This window comes from Coregonus clupeaformis, chromosome 1, assembly GCF_020615455.1.
Source record: "Coregonus clupeaformis isolate EN_2021a chromosome 1, ASM2061545v1, whole genome shotgun sequence".
NCBI classification, from domain to species: domain Eukaryota; kingdom Metazoa; phylum Chordata; class Actinopteri; order Salmoniformes; family Salmonidae; genus Coregonus; species Coregonus clupeaformis.
The window spans coordinates 87,080,096-87,102,372 of NC_059192.1; the positions used below are offsets into that span (position 1 = coordinate 87,080,096).

General features: G+C 43.8%; 1 protein-coding gene across 2 annotated transcripts in view; it reads left to right on the plus strand.

Moving 5' to 3' along the window:
* The window catches only part of LOC121577726 (protein tweety homolog 2-like), a 122,592-nt gene that overhangs the window by 33,897 nt on the left and 66,418 nt on the right, over positions 1-22,277 (plus strand). For both annotated transcript variants that reach the window (XM_041891553.2, XM_041891562.2), the window contains exon 2: positions 1,227-1,399. In XM_041891553.2, coding sequence (XP_041747487.1) covers positions 1,227-1,399 — 173 coding nt within the window. The remainder of the gene's footprint in view (positions 1-1,226; positions 1,400-22,277) is intronic.

Sequence of the window (22,277 nt, forward strand, 5' to 3'; positions counted from 1 at the left end):
TACCCTACCGTAAGAGTCCCCTCGAAGCCTACCATTAACTATGTACAGACCCAGCATGCGACAGAGCTGCAGGAGCTGTTGGTTGTTTTGTCGTAGTTGTGTCTAGGGGGGCATATTTGTAGGTGTTTGTCCCCCTTTGTGCTGAGAATGTCGGGTTCTTGTCCAGTTCTGGCATTTAGGTCGCCACAGACTAGGTGGTGTCCCTGGGTCTGGAAATGGTTGATCTCCCCCTCTAGGATGGAGAAGCTGTCTTCATTAAAGTATGGGGATTTTATTAGTGGGGATATAGGTAGTGCACAGGAGGACATTTTTCTCTGTTGAGATAATTTCCTTTAGAATTTCTATCCAAATGTAAAATGTTCCTGTTTTGATTCAGTTAATGGAGTGGGTTAGGTTCTGATCTATACCAAATTAGCATACCCCCTGAGTCCCTTCCCTGTCTAATACCTGATACACTCTCTCTCCATCTCCCACTCTCTCCATCTCCCCCTCTCTCCATCTCTCTCTCTCCAACCCACTCTCTCTCTCTCCATCTCTCTCTCTCAATTCAATTCAATGTAAGGGCTTTATTGGCATGGGAAACGTATGTTAACATTGCCAAAGCAAGTGAAGTAGATAGTAAACAAAAGTGAAATAAACAATAAATATTAACAGTAAACATTACACTCAGAAGTTCCAAAAGAATAAAGACATTTCAAATGTCATATTATGTCTATATACAGTGTTGTAACAATGTGCAAATAGTTAAAGTACAAATGGGAAAATAAATAAACATAAATATGGGTTGTATTTACAATGGTGTTTGTTCTTCACTGGTTGCCCTTTTCTTGTGGCAACTGGTCACAAATCTTGCTGCTGTGATGGCACACTGTGGTATTTCACCCAGTAGATAAGGGAGTTTCTCTCCATCTCTCCCTCTCTCCCTCTCCCTCCCCCTCTCTCTCTCCCTCCCCCTCTCTCTCTCCCTCCCCCCCCCCCTCTCGCTCTCTCGCTCTCTCGCTCTCTCTCGCTCTCAATTTCAATTCAATTTAAGGGCTTTATTGGCATGGGAAACGTATGTTAACATTGCCAAAGCAAGTGAAGTAGAGAGTAAACAAAAGTGAAATAAACAATAAATATTAACAGTAAACGTTACACTCAGAAGTTCAAAAAGAATAAAGACATTTCAAGTGTCATAATGTATATATACTCTCTCTCTTTCTCTCTCTCTCCATCTCGCCCTGTAGTCGTTAATCTTCCTGGGCTGTATGGCGGCTGCAGGGCTGGGCCTGAACCTTCTCTGCCTGGCCATCTACCTGAGCTGTCTGTGCTGCTGTCGGAAAGACGAGGAGGAGGAGAGCAAGAGCCCCAACTCCTGCTGTGTCACCTGGTCCGCCATCGCCGCCGGACTCCTCAGCTGGTGAGGAACATTTACTAACCTACTGTGTGTTTAAAGTCTCCTCATGTCTGTTCTGGGACTAGGGTGCTGGCTCATAGTCCTCATGTCTGTTCTGGGACTAGGGCGCTGGCTCATAGTCTTGATGTCTGTTCTGGGACTAGGGCGCTGGCTCATAGTCTTGATGTCTGTTCTGGGACTAGGGCGCTGGCTCATAGTCCTGATGTCTGTTCTGGGACTAGGGCGCTGGCTCATAGTCCTGATGTCTGTTCTGGGACTAGGGCGCTGGCTCATAGTCCTGATGTCTGTTCTGGGACTAGGGCCTGGCTCATAGTCCTGATGTCTGTTCTGGGACTAGGGCCTGGCTCATAGTCCTGATGTCTGTTCTGGGACTAGGGCCTGGCTCATAGTCCTGATGTCTGTTCTGGGACTAGGGCGCTGGCTCATAGTCCTGATGTCTGTTCTGGGACTAGGGCGCTGGCTCATAGTCCTGATGTCTGTTCTGAGACTAGGGTGCTGGCTCATAGTCCTCATGTCCACAGACATAATTACAGTAGGCAGCCACTGGCTCATAGTCCTCATGTCTGTTCTGGGACTAGGGCGCTGGCTCATAGTCCTGATGTCTGTTCTGGGACTAGTGCCTGGCTCATAGTCCTGATGTCCGTTCTGGGACTAGGGTAGCTGGCTCATAGTCCTGATGTCTGTTCTGGGAATAAGGCGCTAGCTCATAGTCCTGATGTCTGTTCTGAGACTAGGGCGCTGGCTCATAGTCCTGATGTCTGTTATGTGACTAGGGCGCTGGCTGTCTGTTCTGGGACTAGGGCCTGGCTCATAGTCCTGATGTCTGTTCTGGGACTAGGGCACTGGCTCATAGTCCTCATGTCTGTTCTGGGACTAGGGCGCTGGCTCATAGTCCTGATGTCTGTTCTTGGACTAGGGCCTGGCTCATAGTGCTGATGTCTGTTCTGGGACTAGGGCGCTGGCTCATAGTCCTGGTGTCTGTTCTGGGACTAGGGCCTGGCTCATAGTCCTGATGTCTGTTCTGGGACTAGGGCGCTGGCTCATAGTCCTGATGTCTGTTCTGGGACTAGGGCGCTGGCTCATAGTCCTGATGTCTGTTCTGAGACTAGGGTGCTGGCTCATAGTCCTCATGTCCACAGACATAATTACAGTAGGCAGCCACTGGCTCATAGTCCTGATGTCTGTTCTGGGACTAGGGCGCTGGCTCATAGTCCTGATGTCTGTTCTGGGACTAGGGCCTGGCTCATAGTCCTCATGTCTGTTCTGGGACTAGGGCGCTGGCTCATAGTCCTCATGTCTGTTCTGGGACTAGTGCCTGGCTCATAGTCCTGAGGTCCGTTCTGGGACTAGGGAGCTGGCTCATAGTCCTGATGTCTGATCTGGGAATATGGCGCTAGCTCATAGTCCTGATGTCTGTTCTGGGACTAGGGCGCTGGCTCATAGTCCTGATGTCTGTTATGGGACTAGGGCGCTGGCTCATAGTCCTGATGTCTGTTCTGGGACTAGGGCGCTGGCTCATAGTCCTGATGTCTGTTCTGGGACTAGGGCCTGGCTCATAGTCCTGATGTCTGTTCTGGGACTAGGGCGCTGGCTGTCTGTTCTGGGACTAGGGCCTGGCTCATAGTCCTGATGTCTGTTCTGGTACTAGCGCGCTGGCTGTCTGTTCTGGGACTAGGGCCTGGCTCATAGTCCTGATGTCTGTTCTGGGACTAGGGCGCTGGCTCATAGTCCTGATGTCTGTTCTGGGACTAGGGCGCTGGCTCATAGTCCTGATGTCTGTTCTGAGACTAGGGCCTGGCTCATAGTCCTCATGTCTGTTCTGGGACTAGGGCGCTGGCTCATAGTCCTCATGTCTGTTCTGGGACTAGGGCGCTGGCTCATAGTCCTGATATCTGTTCTGGGACTAGGGCGCTGGCTCATAGTCCTGATGTCTGTTCTGGGACTAGGGCGCTGGCTCATAGTCCTGATGTCTGTTCTGGGACTAGGGCCTGGATCATAGGCCTGATGTCTGTTCTGTTACTAGGGCGCTGGCTAATAGTCCCGATGTCTGTTCTGGGACTAGGGCCTGGCTCATAGTCCTCATGTCTGTTTTGGGACTAGGGCGCTGGCTCATAGTCCTGATGTCTGTTCTGGGACTAGGGCGCTGGCTCATAGTCCTGATGTCTGTTCTGGGACTAGGGCCTGGCTCATAGTCCTCATGTCTGTTCTGGGACTAGGGCGCTAGCTCATAGTCCTGATGTCTGAGTGGCGCAGTGGTCTAAGGCACTGCATCGCAGTGCTAACTGTGCCACTAGAGATCCTGGTTCGAATCCAGGCTCTGTCGCAGCCTGCCGCGACCGGGAGACTCATGGGCGGCGCACAATTGGCCCAGCGTCGTCCAGGGTAGGGGAGGGAATGGCCGGCAGGGATGTAGCTCAGTTGATAGAGCATGGCGTTTGTAACGCCAGGGTTGTGGGTTCGATTCCCACGGGGGGCCAGTATAAAAAATTAATAAAAATATATGTATTCACTAACTGTAAGTCTCTCTGGATAAGAGCGTCTGCTAAATGACTAAAATGTAAATGTCTGTTCTGGGACTAGGGCGCTGGCTCATAGTCCTGATGTCTGTTCTGGGACTTGGGCGCTGGCTCATAGTCCTGATGTCTGTTCTGGGACTAGGGCGCTGGCTCATAGTCCTGATGTCTGTTCTGGGACTAGGGCGCTGGCTCATAGTCCTGATGTCTGTTCTGGGACTAGGGCCTGGCTCATAGTCCTGATGTCTGTTCTGGGACTAGGGCGCTGGCTCATAGTTCTGATGTCTGTTCTGGGACTAGGGCGCTGGCTCATAGTCCTGATGTCTGTTCTGGGACTAGGGCCTGGCTCATAGTCCTGATGTCTGTTCTGGGACATAATTACAGTAGGCAGCCACAGCACTCCAAATGTTTAATAAAAGACAAGGAATAAGTCACCTTACTGTTTACCTTAGTAGTGTTTCTCGAGATAGCTTTTGAATGAAAGTAAACCTCACGACTATGTGTTGTTTACCCCTCTTGTGTCCCATCATCATTAATTGATGTTATTATATATCAAGAAAAGTTATTAAAATGACATTAGCTTAGTGAATTCCCTTTGATCAACTCAAACTCAAATTTACTTCAAAGGAAAACTGTGCTTTTCACTACTTCACTCTCTCTTTGTGGTAAAACTTCAGACTTTAGTTATCTAATAGAATCTGTCAGCCAATAGGGCCTGTGGGGAATCCCTTGGCATTGTGGGTTTCATAATCTGATCTGTACTGATAAGGTGTCCCAAATGGCACCCTATTCCCTATTTAGTGCACTACTTTTGATGGGTTTATAGGGCTCTGGTCAAAAGTAGTGCACTATGTAGGGAATAGGGTGTCATTTCGGATTCAGCCGAGATGGTCGTCCACACAAAGTGCCCTAATTGAAGTGGGAACTTGTGTCCTTCATCTCGTGACAGTCATCATCTCATCCCAGCGCTCTGTTCTTATTGAATTATTCCCTCCCGTCAGCCATCACACACACACACACACACACACACACACACACACACACACACACACACACACACACACACACACACACACACACAGACACACCCGCCATCCTCCTCGTTGTAGGGTTAAGTGCAGTAGTGTGATCGCTGTTAACAAACAGAGACATTACTGTAGGTGGCACCATGTGCTCTTTTTAAAGGATGGGCCCTGTCTCTTAAAGGCCCTAGGATCCATGTGCTCTTTTTAAAGGATGGCCCCTATCTCTTAAAGGCCCTAGGATCTACAGTATCTCACAAAAGTGAGTACACCCCTCACATTTTTGTAAATACTTGAGTATATCTTTTCATGTGACAACACTGAAGAAATGACACTTTGCTACAATGTAAAGTAGTGAGTGTACAGCTTGTATAACAGTGTACATTTGCTGTCCCCTCAAAATAACTCAACACACAAGATGGCGTATTGAATAGAAAGCGGTACAAACCACCTCAAGATAAAAACATAATATTCAAAATCAGTAAGTTAGACTAAATATTAGCATTTCATATATTCGCAATTAATAGAATTCAATCTGGATAATAACACAAAACAGATCATAAGGCTAGAGAAATATATCGACAAATATTACAACAACACGCAACACCCAAACATGGCGGAAGATAAGCGAGGAGAGCCGATCCCCAAGAGGAAACGCGACTCGTCGACTGATACAGATGATATATGCTTTGCACCACTGGGTCTGGTAAGTGTGGAAAGCGACCTGTTGAAGTCGATAAATGACAAATTGGGCATACTAGAATTGGTCAGTAAGGACGTAAAAGAGTTGAAAGCGAGTCTTCAAATGAGTGACGGAAAAGCAGCGATAATGGAAACAGAAACCAAAACAATAAAAGTGACAGTCACTAAGATGGAAACGGACATTAGGGAACTTAAAAAGGAGAACAACCTTCTGAGAGAAGCCTTACTAGACATCCAAACTAGATCGATGAGAGAAAATCTAGTACTTACGGGTATTCAGGAAAAGGAGGGAGAAATAACAGAGAATATTATGAAGGACTTCCTGCATACAGCGCTTCAAATCCCACTCGAGGCTGTCGGAAAAAGAGGACAGAAATATGAGCGCCCAATCGTTGCCAAATTTGCTTTTTTTTAAAGATAAAGCAATGGTTAAAAGCCTAGGGAAAAGACTTGCTGGCACGAAAATAGGCATGAATGATCAGTTCCCGAGGGAGATTGCAGAAAGGCGCAAAGTTCTATATCCAATCTTCAAGGAAAACAGATTAAAAGGGAAACCTGTTGCAGGATAAACTGTATATCGACAACCAAATGTTCAGAGACACAAAGACTACTCCATGGCTATTCTAAAAGTTGTAATAGAGGAGTTGAATAATGGAGCACCCAATACTAGCAATGATAGGGATTGTAATATTAAAGAACATTTATAGTAAGTATAGTATTTTATAAAAAGATAAAACGATATAACAAGAAAAGATAACAAGCAGAATAATACATCTTTAAATACAAATAATTAGAACATGGCTTTTTTGGCGGGCGGTTGTTGTTTTGGCGGATGGTTGTTGTGGTTGGTCCTGTGTTCTCTCTGGCGTCCTTTCCCCCTTGCGGCAGGTGTGGATGCGGGTGCGTTTGCATGCTCGACCCATTTCTTCCGCAGTCAACCATGTGGTGTGCATTTTTGTGTTTGAAAAGGTGCGGCGTTAAGTGAGTGAGAGGGGAAATGGTTGCATATCCCAGAGCCAACGGGGGTAGTGAGAGAGAGCTTTCAATGTTGTGTAGATGAGGGATATACATTTTTAAATATAGTACACATCTAATCTAATTTTTTATTGTCCTATCATGATGGAAAGATCCCTAACCCTATAACCTGACACCCACCTGAGCGACCCATACACCAAAGAGAAGTTCCCATCTCTTTTATGGACCTGCTGTGAGTATGCAGCCTAAACAGAGAAATAAATGCGGTCAGAGACCTACTTGAGCAGCACCGCCCCCTCAAGATTCTGAGCCTGCCTGGCAGGGTTGGTCCGACAAAGCCAGAGCCCCCTGATGGGAGAGCATTATATACAAGGACATTTTCAAAGCTGCTAATGAGAACCTTGACGACCTTTTACCTAGCCGGTGGGGATTCCGGTGGGGTACCCCCACCCAGGTAGTGGCAATGCTGGCAACACTGGCTGCAGTAACCCATGGGGAGGGGGTCACACTCGGACAATCTGCCCAGGTGGCACAACGGGGTGAGATTTTGCGTGGAGCCCCAGATCAAGGGAGATTATCAGTGGTCTTGTATGTCTTCCATTTCCTAATAATTGCTCCCACAGTTGATTTCTTCAAACCAAGCTGCTTACCTATTGCATATTCAGTCTTCCCAGCCTGGTGCAGGTCTACAATTTTGTTTCTGGTGTCCTTTGACAGCTCTTTGGTCTTGGCCATAGTGGAGTTTGGAGTGTGACTGTTTGAGGTTGTGGACAGGTGTCTTTTATACTGATAACAAGTTCAAACAGGTGCCATTAATACAGGTAACGAGTGGAGGACAGAGGAGCCTCTTAAAGAAGAAGTTACAGGTCTGTGAGAGCCAGAAATCTTGCTTGTTTCTAGGTGACCAAATACTTATTTTCCACCATAATTTGGAAAAAAATTCATTAAAAATCCTACAATTTGATTTTCTGGAAAACATTTTCTAAATTTGTCTGTCATAGTTGACGTGTACCTATGATGAAAATTACAGGCCTCTCTCATCTTTTTAAGTGGGAGAACTTGCACAATTGGTGGCTGACTAAATACTTTTTTTCCCCACTGTATATATACACATAGAAATATATGGGAGATTGGAAATGATGCAGACAATTACATCGATTGAAGCCACAATCTATCTGGAATATTGAATCTGATCTACCCCGATTTTTTTATTTATTTTATTTAATAAATAGAGCCATTACTTAACCCTTTCAGTTCACTGCTGTAGGTGAAGGCACAGACAGTGGAACAATAATGAATCTCATTGAGTCAAAGGGGTTACACTGTATTTGAACCACACTGACACCACCTTGAGACAATGACATCAATGACCCAAGTCCAGCTCATTTAATCCATACCATTGTGACTCTGAGTTGTCATAATGAATCAGCAAATGTACATTACCCTAGGGGCGTTGGAAGACACAATGTAAATAACCTAATTTATGTCCCTCTTAATGCCCGGAATGCCTCTGCTGATCCTACAACTATTGTATGCAGCAATCATATGCCTATGAACCAGATTAATACTGTTAGACATTTACATTTACATTTAAGTCATTTAGCAGACGCTCTTATCCAGAGTGACTTACAGTTAGTGAGTGCATACATCATTTTTTATACTGGCCCCCCATGGGAATCGAACCCACATCCCTGGCGTTGCAAACGCCATGCTCTACCAACTGAGCTACATCCCTGCCGGTCATTCCCTCCCCTACCCTGGACGACGCTGAGCCAATTGTGCGCTGCCCCATGGGTCTCCCGGTCGCGGCCGGCTACGACAGAGCCTGGATACGAACCAGGATCTCTAGTGGTACAGCTAGCACTGCGATGCAGTGCCTTAGACCACTGCGCCACTCGGGAGAGGTGGTGTGCCCTAGTAGGAAGTCCACTGAGGTGGTGTGCCCTAGTAGGAAGTCCACTGTGTGCAGCTCAGCCTGCACTAATAAAAATAACCTGAGTATGTCTACCTCTGCTGAGCATCCCAGTAAAGCAAGAAAAATAATCAAGCATCCCAGAAAAGTGTTTAAAATAGCCCACGTTAACATATGTAGCTTAAGAAACAAGGTTCATGAAATCAATAATTTGCTAGTAACAGATGACATTCATATTTTGACAATCTCTGAAACTCACTTAGATAATACCTTTGATATAGTGGTAGCAATACAAGGTTATAACATTTACAGAAATTACAGAAATGCCAATGGGGGCGGTGTTTAGAGAGGATCTCATGTTAAATACTGTTGAAGTAATATGGCTACAGTTCACCTGCCTCACCTAAAGCCCTTTCTGGTGGGAAGCTGCTATAGACCACCAAGTGCTAACAGTCAGTATCTGGATAACATGTGTGAAATGCTTGATAATATATGTGATATCAATAGAGAGGTATACTTTCTGGGTGATTTAAATATTGACTGGCTTTCATCAGGCTGCCCACTCAAGAGAAAGCTTCAAACTGTAACTATTGCCTGCAACCTGGTTCAGGTTATCAATCAACCTACCAGGGTAGTTACAAACAGTACAGGAATGAAATCGTCAACATGTATTGATCATATCTTTACTAATGCTGCAGAAATTAGTTTGAAAGCAGTATCCATCAGATGTAGTGATCACAATATAGTAGCCATATCTAGGAAATCCAAAGTTCCAAAGGCTGGGCCTAATATTGTGTATAAGAGGTCATACAATAAGTTCTGTAGTGATTCCTATGTTGTTGATGTGAAGAATATTTGTTGGTCTGTGGTGTGTAATGACGAGCAACCAGGCGCTGCACTTGACACATTTATGAAATTGCTTATCCCAGCTACTAGTAAGCATGCACCCATTAAGAAAATGACTGTAAAAACTGTTAAATCCCCATGGATTGATGAGGATTTGAAAAATTGTATGGTTGAGAGGGATAAGGCAAAAGAGATGGAAAATAGGTCTGACTGTGCAACCGATTGGCAAACGTACTGCAAATTGAGAAATTATGTGACTAAACTGAATAAAAATAAGAAACTATACTATGAAACAAAGATAAATTATATAAAGAATGATAGTAAAAAGCTTTGGAGCACATTCAATTAAATTGTGGGAAAAAAGGCAATCTCCACTCCATCATTAATTGAATCAGATGGCTCATTCATCACAAAACCCACTGATATTGCCAACTACCCTAACCCTAACCCTAAAGCTGCCGCTTTCAAGGAGCGGGACTCTAACCCGGACGCTTATAAGAAATCCCGCTATGCCCTCCGGCGAAGCATCAAACAGGGAAAGAGTCAATATAGGACTAAGATTGAATCGTACTACACCGGCTCCGACGCTCGTCGGATGTGGCAGGGCTTGCAAACTATTACAGACTACAAAGGGAAGCACAGCCTCGAGCTGCCCAGTGACATGAGCCTACCAGACGAGCTAAATCACTTCTATGCTCGCTTCGAGGCAAGCAACACTGAAGCATGTATGAGAGCATCAGTTGTTCCGGATGACTATGTGATCACGCTCTCCATAGCCGATTAGACTTTTAAGCAGGTCAACATTCACAAAGCCGCAGGGCCAGACGGATTTCCAGGACGCGTACTCTGAGCATGCGCTGACCAACTGGCAAGTGTCTTCACTGACGTTTTCAACATGTCCCTGACTAAGTCTGTAATACCAACATGTTTCAAGCAGACCACCATAGTCCCTATGCCCAAGAACACTAAGATAACCTGCCTAAATGACTACCGACCCGTAGCACTCATGTCTGTAGCCATGAAGTGCTTTGAAAGGTTGGTCATGGCTCACATCAACACCATTATCCCAGAAACCCTAGACCCACTCCAATTTGCATACTGCCCCAACAGATCCACAGATGATGCAATCTCTATTGCACTCCACACTGCCCTTTCCCACCTGGACAAGAAGAACACCTACGTGAGAATGCTATTCATTGACTACAGCTCAGCGTTCATTTTACATTTACATTTTAGTAATTTAGCAGACGCTCTTATCCAGAGCGACTTACAGTTAGTGAGTGCATACATTTTTTTTTCATACTGCCCCCCCGTGGGAATCGAACCCACAAACCTGGCGTTGCAAACGCCATGCTCTACCAACTGAGCTACACGGGACACCATAGCGTTAAACACCATAGTGCCCTCAAAGCTCATCACTAAGCTAAGGACCCTGGGCTAAACACCTCCCTCTGCAACTGGATCCTGGACTTCCTGACGGGCCGCCTCAAGGTGTTAAGGGTAACAACACAACTGCCACGCTGATCCTCAACACGGGGGCCCCTCAGGGGTGCGTGCTCAGTCCCCTCCTGTACTCCCTGTTCACCCTTGACTGCATGGCCAGGCACAACTCCAACACCATCATTAAGTTTGCCAACGACACAACAGCGGTATGCCTGATCACCGCCATGTTGAGACAGCCTATAGTGAGGAGGTCAGAGATTATCAAGACAAAGGAGATGATTGTGGACTACAGGGTAAAAAAGAGGACTGAGCATGGCCCCATTCTCATCGACGGGGCTGTAGTGGAACAGGTTGATAGCTTCAAGTTCTTGGTGTCCACATGGTCCAAACACACCAAGATAGTCATGAAGAGGGCACGACAAAGCCTATTCTCCATCAGGAGACTGAAAAGATTTGGCATGGGTCCTCAGATCCTCAAAGGGTTCTACAGCTGCACCATCGAGAGCATCCTGACTTGTTGCATCACTACCTGGTATGGCAACTGCTCGGCCTCTGACCGCAAGGCACTACAGAGGGTAGTGCGTACGGCCCAGTATATCACTGGGGCCAAGCTTCCTGCCATCCAGGACATCTATACCAGGCGGTGTCAGAGGAAGACCCAAAAAATTGTCAGACTCAAGCCACCCTAGTCATAGACTGTTCTCTCTGCAACCGCACAGCAAGCGGTACCAGAGCCCCAAGTCTAGGTCTAAAAGGCTTCTTAATAGCTTCTACCCCCAAGCCATAAGACTTCTGAACAGTTAATCATGGCTACCCAGACTATTTGCCTTGTCCCCCCACCCCACCCCCTCTTTTACGCTGCTGCTACTCTCTGTTCATTATTTATGCATAGTCACTTTAACTCTACCCACATGTACATATTACCTCAATCACCTCTACCAACCTGTGCCCCCGCACATTGACTCTGTACCGGTACCCCCTGTATATAGCCTCCCTACTGTTATTTTATTTTACTGCTGCTCTTTAATTCTTTTTAATTTTTTACTTATCTATTTTTTACTTAACACTTTTTTTCTTAACTGCATTGTTGGTTAAGGGCTTGTCAGTAAGCATTTCACTGTAAGGTCTACACCTGTTGTATTCGACGCATGTGGCAAATAAGATTTTATTTTATTTTCATTTTATTTTCATTGCCAAGATTAGCAAACTTTGGGATGACATACCAGCAACAAACGCTGACACTACACATCCAAGTATATCTGACCAAATTATGAACGACAATCATTATAATTTTGAATTCCGTAAAGTAAGCGTGGAAGAGGTGAAAAAAGGATTATTGTCGATCAACAATGACAAGCCACCGGGGTCTGACACTTGGATGGAAAATTACTGAGGATAATAGCGGACGATATTGCCACTCCTATTTGCCATATCTTCTCAATTTAAGCCTACTTGAAAGTGTGTGCCCTCAGGCCTGGAGGGAAGCAAAAGTTATTCCCCTACCTAAGAATAGTAAAGCTCCCTTAACTGGCTCAAATAGCTGACCAATCAGCCTGTTACCAACCCTTAGTAAACTTTTGGGAAGAATTGTGTTTGACCAGATAAAATGCTATTTTACAGTAAACAAATTGACAACAGACTTTCAGCATGCTTATAGGGAAGGACATTCAACAAGCACAGCACTTACACAAATGACTGATGATTGGCTGAGAGAAATTGTTGATTAAAAGATTGGGGGGGCTGTTTTGTTAGACTTCATTGCGGCTTTTGACATTATCGATCATAGTCTGTTGCTGAAAAAACGTACACTACCGTTCAAAAGTTTGGAATCACTTAGAAATCTCCTTGTTTTCGAAAGAAAAGCAATTTGTTTGTCCATTAAAATAACATCAAATTGATCAGAAATACAGTGTAGACATTGTTAATGTTGTAAAGGCTATTGTAGTTGGGAACGGCTGATTTTTAATGGAATATCTACATAGGCGTACAGAGGCCCATTATCAGCAACCATCAGTCCTGTGTTCCAATGGCAAGTTGTGTTTGCTAATCCAAGTTTATCATTTTAAAAGGCTAATTGGTCATTAGAAAACCCTTTTGCAATTATGTTAGCACAGCTGAAAACTGTTGTGCTGATTAAAGAAGCAACAAAGCTGGCCTTATTGAGACTAGTTGAGTATCTGGAGCATCAGCAATTGTGGGTTCGATTACAGGCTCAAAATGGCCAGAAACAAATAACTTTCTTCTGAAACTCATCAGTCTATTCTTGTTCTGAGAAATGAAGGCTATTCCATGCGAGAAATTGCCAAGAAACTGAAGATCTCGTACAACGCTATGTACTATTCACAGAACAGCGCAAACTGGCTCTAACCATAATAGAAAGAGGAGTGGGAGGCCCTGGTGCACAACTGAGCAAGAGGACAAATACATATATATATATATTTTTATTAATATATATATATATATATATTTTTTTTTCTCTGGTGGTAGATCAGCTTAATATTGCAGATAGATTGTAACTTCTATCAATGTAATTGTCTGCATCACTTTCAATCCCCCATGTTTTTTATATACAGTGGGGAGAACAAGTATTTGATACGCTGCCGATTTTGCAGGTTTTCCTACTTACAAATCATGTAGAGGTCTGTAATTATCATAGGTACACTTCAACTGTGAGAGACGGAATCTAAAACAAAAATCCAGAAAATCACATTGTATGATTTTTATTTTATTGCATGACATAAGTATTTGATCACCTACCAACCAGTAAGAATTCCGGCTCTCACAGACCTGTTAGTTTTTCTTTAAGAAGCCCTCCTGTTCTCCACTCATTACCTGTATTAACTGCACCTGTTTGAACTCGTTACCTGTATAAAAGACACCTGTCCACACACTCAATCAAACAGACTCCAAACTCTCCACCATGGCCAAGACCAAAGAGCTCTCCAAGGATGTCAGGGACAAGATTGCAGACCTACACAAGGCTGGAATGGGCTACAAGACCATCGCCAAGCAGCTTGGTGAGAAGGTGACAACAGTTGGTGCGATTATTCGCAAATGGAAGAAACACAAAATAACTGTCAGTCTCCCTCGGCCTGGGGCTCCATGCAAGATCATGAGTTGCAATGATCATGAGAACGGTGAGGAATCAGCCCAGAACTACACGGGAGGATCTTGTCAATGATCTCAAGGCAGCTGGGGCCATAGTCACCAAGAAAACAATTGGTAACACACTATGCCGTGAAGGACTGAAATCCTGCAGCGCCCGCAAGGTCCCCCTGCTCAAGAAAGCACATATACATGCCCGTCTGAAGTTTGCCAATGAACATCTGAATGATTCAGAGGAGAACTGGCTGAAAGTGTTGTGGTCAGATGAGACCAAAATGGAGCTCTTTGGCATCAACTCAACTCGCCGTGTTTGGAGGAGGAGGAATGCTGCCTATGACCCCAAGAACAACATCCCCACTGTCAAACAGTATAAAAAAAAATATGTATGCACTCACTAACTGTAAGTCGCTCTGGATAAGAGCGTCTGCTAAATGTATAAATGTAAATGTAACATGGAGGTGGAAACATTATGCTTTGGGGGATTTTCTTCTAAGGGGACAGGACAACTTCACTGCATCAAAGGGACGATGGACGGGGCCATGTACCGTCAAATCTTGGGTGAGAACCTCCTTCCCTCAGCCAGGGCATTGAAAATGGGTCGTGGATGGGTATTCCAGCATGACAATGACCCAAAACACACGGCCAAGGCAACAAAGGAGTGGCTCAAGAAGAAGCACATTAAGGTCCTGGAGTGGCCTAGCCAGTCTCCAGACCTTAATCCCATAGAAAATCTGTGGAGGGAGCTGAAGGTTCGAGTTGCCAAACGTCAGCCTCGAAACCTTAATGACTTGGAGAAGATCTGCAAAGAGGAGTGGGACAAAATCCCTCCTGAGATGTGTGCAAACCTGGTGGCCAACTACAAGAAACGTCTGACCTCTGTGATTGCCAACAAGGGTTTTGCCACCAAGTACTAAGTCATGTTTTGCAGAGGAGTCAAATACTTATTTCCCTCATTAAAATGCAAATCAATTTGTAACATTTTTGACATGCGTTTTTCTGGATTTTCTTGTTGTTATTCTGTCTCTCACTGTTCAAATAAATCTACCATTAAAATTATAGACTGATCATTTCTTTGTCAGTGGGCAAACGTACAAAATCAGCAGGGGATCAAATACTTTTTTCCCTCACTGTATATACTTATTATGGACACAGTATGCTTACATTATTAGATATCTTGTTATTATTTGTTGTTATTTGATATTAATCCCATCCTTCAACTCCATTCAATACCTCCCATCTAGCTCATTAGATAGATGGGATACATTAGAGTGTGTAGTTTGAGAAACAGACACCTCACATGTCCTCAACTGGCAGCTTCATTAAATAGTACCCACAAAACACCAGTCTCAACGTCAACAGTGAAGAGGCGACTCCGGGATGCTGACCTTCTAGGCAGAGTTGCAAAGAAAAAGCCATATCTCAGACTGGCCAATAAAAAGAAAAGATTAAGATGGGCAAAAGAATACAGACACTGGACAGAGGAAGATTGGAAAAAAGTGTTATGGACAGACAAATCTAAGTTTGAGGTGTTCGGATCACAAAGAAGAACATTTGTGAGAAGCAGACCAAATGAAAAGATGCTGGAGGAGTGCTTGATGCCATCTGTCAAGCATGGTGGAGGCAATGTGATGGTCTGGGGGTGCTTTGGTGGTGGTAAAGTGGGAGATTTGTACAGGGTAAAAGGGATCTTGAAGAAGGAAGGCTATCACTCCATTTTGCAAGCGCCCTGTGGATGGCGCTTGATTGGAGCCAATTTCCTCCTACAACAGGACAATGACCCAAAGCACAGCTCCTAACTATGCAAGAACTATTTAGGGAAGAAGCAGTCAGCTGGTATTCTGTCTATAATGGAGTGGCCAGCACAGTCACTGGATCTCAACCCTATTGAGCTGTTGTAGGAGCAGCTTGACCGTATGGTACGTAAGAAGTACCCATCAAGCCAATCCAACTTGTGGGAAGTGCTTCAGGAAGCATGGGGTGAAATCTCTTCAGATTACCTCAACAAATTGACAACTAGAATGCCAAAGGTCTGCAAGGCTGTAATTGCTGCAAATGGAGGATTCTTTGACGAAAGCAAAGTTTGAAGGACACAATTATTATTTCTATTACAAATCATTATTTCTAACCTTGTCAATGACTACATTTCCTATGCATTTTGCTATATTTCCTATTCAAACTCATTTCATGTATGTTTTCATGGAAAACAAGGACATTTCTAAGTGACCCCAAACTTTTGAACGGTAGTGTATTTTTTATGGCTTTACACTCCCTGCTATATTGTGGATAAAGAGTTACCTGTCTAACAGAATACAGAGGGTGTTCGTTAATGAAAGACTCTCTAACATAATCCAGGTAGAATCAGGCATTCCCTAGGGCAGCTGTCTAGGCCCCTTACTTTTTCCTATCTTTACTAACGACATGCCTATGTATGCAGATTGCCACTGGCTTTGAGTAAAGCCAGTGTGTCTATGTATGCGGATGACTCAACACTATACACGTCAGCTACTACAGCAACTGAAATGACAGCAACACTTAACAAAGAGCTGCAGCTAGTTTCAGAAGGGGTGGCAAGGAATAATTTAGTCCTAAATAAATTATTTAGTCAGCCACCAATTGTGCAAGTTCTCCCACTTAAAAAGATGAGAGAGGCCTGTAATTTTCATCATAGGTACACGTCAACTATGACAGACAAAATGAGAAAAAAAAATCCAGAAAATCACATTGTAGGATTTTTAATGAATTTATTTGCAAATTATGGTGGAAAATAAGTATTTGGTCAATAACAAAAATTTCTCAATACTTTGTTATATACCCCTTTGTTGGCAATGACACAGGTCAAACGTTTTCTGTAAGTCTTCACAAGGTTTTCACACACTGTTGCTGGTATTTTGGCCCATTCCTCCATGCAGATCTCCTCTAGAGCAGTGATGTTTTGGGGCTGTCGCTGGGCAACACGGACTTTCAACTCCCCTCCAAAGATTTTCTATGGGGTTGAGATCTGGAGACTGGCTAGGCCACTCCAGGACCTTGAAATGCTTACGAAGCCACTCCTTCGTTGCCCGGGCGGTGTGTTTGGGATCATTGTCATGCTGAAAGACCCAGCCACGTTTCATCTTCAATGCCCTTGCTGATGGAAGGAGGTTTTCACTCAAAATCTCACGATACATGGCCCCATTCATTCTTTCCTTTACACGGATCAGTCGTCCTGGTCCCTTTGCAGAAAAACAGCCCCAAAGCATGATGTTTCCACCCCATGCTTCACAGTAGGTATGGTGTTCTTTGGATGCAACTCAGCATTCTTTGTCCTCCAAACACGACTGAGTTGAGTTTTTACCAAAAAGTTATATTTTGGTTTCATCTGACCATATGACATTCTCCCAATCCTCTTCTGGATCATCCAAATGCACTCTAGCAAACTTCAGACGGGCCTGGACATGTACTGGCTTAAGCAGGGGGACACGTCTGGCACTGCAGGATTTGAGTCCCTGGCGGCGTAGTGTGTTACTGATGGTAGGCTTTGTTACTTTGGTCCCAGCTCTCTGCAGGTCATTCACTAGGTCCCCCGTGTGGTTCTGGGATTTTTGCTCACCGTTCTTGTGATCATTTTGACTCCCACGGGGTGAGATCTTGCGTGGAGCCCCAGATCGAGGGAGATTATCAGTGGTCTTGTATGTCTTCCATTTCCTAATAATTGCTCCCACAGTTGATTTATTCAAACCAAGCTGCTTACCTATTGCAGATTCAGTCTTCCCAGCCTGGTGCAGGTCTACAATTTTGTTTCTGGTGTCCTTTGACAGCTCTTTGGTCTTGGCCATAGTGGAGTTTGGAGTGTGACTGTTTGAGGTTGTGGACAGGTGTCTTTTATACTGATAACAAGTTCAAACAGGTGCCATTAATACAGGTAACGAGTGGAGGACAGAGGAGCCTCTTAAAGAAGAAGTTACAGGTCTGTGAGAGCCATAAATCTTGCTTGTTTCTAGGTGACCAAATACTTATTTTCCACCATAATTTGCAAATAAATTCATTAAAAATCCTACAATGTGATTTTCTGGATTTTTTTTTCTCAATTTGTCTGTCATAGTTGACGTGTACCTATGATGAAAATTACAGGCCTCTCTCATCTTTTTAAGTGGGAGAACTTGCACAATTGGTGGCTGACTAAATACTTTTTTTCCCCACTGTATGCATTCAAACACACGATAACATACGCACTATACCCACATGTACACATAGATTTTATGTTATAGATATGTGGTAGTAGAGTAGAGGCCTGAGGGCACACACTTAATTTGTTGTGAAATCTGTTATGAATGTATTGTAGTGTTTTTAAAATTGTATAACTGCCTTAATTTTGCTGGACCCCAGGAAGAGTAGCTGGTGCCTTGGCAGCAGCTAATGGGGATCCATAATAAATACAAATACAAATACCTAAGGCTGAACAGTTATATCCTAACAGTTAGTTATACCCTAATTGTTCACGGTTAAATGTCTTGTCAGCCACATTTACTCTCTCTACTCAGATATCCTGCTGTGTCCCATCAACTGTACTGCAGTCAGAAGACTCTTTAGTTAAAAGACACATAATGTTCATTATGTTTGACTGCATTATTTAAGCCTGATGCCTGAAATGGAGAGTGGGTCAACTGTACCACTGCCTCTCGTTTTAACAATTTATGAAGTGGAGTTATTTTGGGAGGTGCATCAAAGCCATCACCCCTGGCCTGGACAAGGTTGGATAAGTGCCTTTAAGCTCTTGAGTCCCAACATATTAAACCAGCTATGTCTCAAAGGAATAATTTTTACCCAAAAGGCTGAATATGTTGGTTTCGCTCATAAGAAGACTTAATACATTCTCCTTTTCAACAACAAAAAGACTGTCACAACAGATATCAATGAAGACATGGCAATTTTTCTGACCTCCACGAAAGGACATTTTACTTCAGTTAGTCTTTTTTTTATAATATCACCCGCTTAAATGTCAAACACATGAGGGTGTTTTTTTCCTCTGATTCGCTGAGCTTTTTTTCAAAATGAGAAAAAAGTGTGCATTCCGAAGAGCAATTGAGCCATCTGTTATTGTACTATTGTATTGTCTCTTAGCAGCTAGTATAATATTATATTTATTGTGGAGTTTCCGGGTTGTGGACCGCCTCCGTTCGGCCTGGCTGTGCTGTCTATAGATTGAGTCTTTTGTAATGTAATTACAGTGGCAAGATCCTGGGTTGTGGAGATGTGGACCCTGCTGCACAGCTGTCTCCTTCAGTGTGTGAAATGAGATTATGTCTTTAGATGTATCTGTCTTTAGAGAGACCCATTGGTGCTCCTTTTGTTTTGAAACTGTAGTGGTGGCAGATAGATACAGTTGAAGTCGGAAGTTTACATACACTTAGGTTGGAGTCATTAAAACTAGTTTTTCAACCAATCCACAAATTTCTTGTTAACAAACTATAGTTTTGGCAAGTCGGTTACTTTGTGCATGACACAAGTAATTTTTCCAACAATTGTTACAGACAGATTATTTCACTTATAATTCACTGTATCACAATTCCAGTGGGTCAGAAGTTTACATACACTAAGTTGATTGTGCCTTTAAACAGCTTTAGAAGCTTCTGATAGGCTAATTGACATCATTTGAGTCAATTGGAGGTGTACCTGTGGATGTATTTCAAGGCCTACCTTCAATCTCAGTGCCTCTTTGCTTGACATCATGGGAAAATCAAAAGAAATCAGCCAAGACCTCAAACATTTTTTTGTAGACTTCCACAAGTCTGGTTCATCCTTGGGAGAAATTTAAAAATGCCTGAAGGTACCACGTTCATCTGTACAAACAATAGTACGCAAGTATCAACACCATGGGACCACGCAGCTGTAATACCGCTCAGGAAGGAGACGCGTTCTGTCTCCTAGAGATGAACGTACTTTGGTGAGAAAAGTGCAAATCAATCCCAGAACAACAGCAAAGGACCTTGTGAAGATGCTGGAGGAAACAGGTACAAAAGTATCTATATTCACAGTAAAACAAGTCCTATATTGACATAACCTGAAAGGCCGCTCAGCAAGGAAGAAGCCACTGCTCCAAAACCGCCATTAAAAAGCCAGACTACGGTTTGCAACTGCACATGCGGACAAAGATCGTACTTTTTGGAGAAATGTCCTCTGGTCTGATGAAACAAAAATAGAACTGTTTGGCCATAATGACCATCGGTATGTTTGGAGGAAAAAGGGGGAGCTTGCAAGCCGAAGAACATCATCCCAACCGTGAGGCACGGGGGTGGCAGCATCATGCTGTGGGGTTGCTTTGCTACAGGAGGGACTGGTGCACTTCACAAATTAGATGGCATCATGAGGAAGGAAAATTATGTGCATATATTGAAGCAACATCTCAAGACATTAGTCTGGAAGTTAAAGCTTGGTCACAAATGGGTCTTCCAAATGGACAATGACCGCAAGCATACTTCCAAAGTTGTGGCAAAATGGCTTAAGGACAACAAAGTCAAGGTATTGGAGTGGCCATCACAAAGCCCTGACCTCAATCCTATAGACAATTTGTGGGCAGAACTGAAAAGGCGTGTGCGAGCAAGGAGGCCTACATACCTGACTCAGTTACAACAGCTCTGTCAGGAGGAATGGTCCAAAATTCACCCAACTTATTGTGGGAAGCTTGTGGAAGGCTACCCGAAACGTTTGACCCAAGTTAAACAATTTCAAGGCAATGCCAACAAATACTATTTGAGTGTATGTAAACTTCTGACCCACTGGGAATGTGATGAAATAAATAAAAGCTGAAATAAATCATTCTCTCTACTATTATTCTGACATTTCACATTCTTAAAATAAAGTGGTGAGTGATGTGAGTGTGATTGAGTGGTGATCCTAACTGACCTAAGACAGGGAATTTTTACTAGGATTAAATGTCAGGAATTGTGAAAAACTTAGTTTAAATGTATTTGGCTAAGGTGTATGTAAACTTCAGACTTCAACTGTAGATACTAATCCATTACATTTACCTATTGTGTCAGACTAGCTTAACATTTTCACATTCATTTTGTGACTGGAAATTTTGCTAAGTGGTATTTATCTCATTCAGCTTTTATTATGATGGTAGTATACAGTTGATGGTTGTGACATAACTGCTAACTAGACCTCAGAGATAGACTATTAGAGCATTACTGTCTCTCGCTCTCTCTCCACGACCTCTCTCCACGATCTCTCTCTCTACGACCTATCTCTCTCTCTCTGTCTCTCACTCTTTCTCCCTCTCTCTCTCTCTCCCCCCCCCCTCTCTCTCTCTCTCTCTCTCTCTCTCTCTCTCTCTCTCTCTCTCTCTCTCTCTCTCTCTCTCTCTCTCTCTCTCTCTCTCTCTCTCTCTCTCTCTCTCTCTCTTACCTTCCATCCCTCTCTCTTTTTCTTCTCTCCTTGTGATGCTAGCTACTGATCTGTTGTGGCATACTGTAATTGTCGTCTGTGACGTCGCATGTAGCAGCTGGCTCTGTGTAGTACTGGGTCCTTTCCTGCCCTGCCTGGCTCTGCCTCCCATCATTAGCACACAGACGCTGCCCAGTTAACCCCATGTCACCGGCCCTGCATGAAGGCTGTGTGTGAGAGGAGCAAGAGAGAGACAAATGATAGTGTCCCAACTCATGTGACTTTTATGAGCTCTTAGACGGTTCTATTCCATTCAGCTTTACCAACATGGAAGGATGCTGATTCAAAACTGGCCAATTGTTTCCCTTTTTATGTCCCTCTGTCAGAGATAAAAGATGAAAAGCCTTTATGTGCTGTTCACTCTCTATTTCAGGGGATATATTTTCAGACTACAGCTTTTTTAAATAGTTTGTTTTGTACAGGCCTCCTGAACATAAAAAAAATATTTTTGGAACAGCTTTTATGGGCAGCTATTATTTATTTTTAGATAAGACTTTTATGGGCGGATATTGGATACATCAACTGAGTTTTGTAGTATAGTGGCCATCATTGAGGATAGTACACCTCAATGGTCGAGTTCCTGCCCGACTAGATGTGCAGGCGTTGCATTGCATCAACCAATGGTTGCATGCCACATCATTGACTGTCCAGTCAGACATTCGATGGCTCTATCATATGTGGTTAGCTGATATGTTAAATATATTTTCAGCCGTTGTAAGATCTGGTATGTATTTGCAATGTAGTCGGGCAGGAACTCAAATATTTACTTTATTGCATTGTGTTGGAGTGATCTGTCTTAGGACCCCAGGGGAAATGATCCGTCTTAGGACCCCAGTGGAAGTGTGTGCGGTGACAGTACAGAATCCCAATGAGTCATCCTCTGTCGATCCAGCTTTCATATCATGTGTGCTACAATAGTAAATGTTAAATCTCTATCC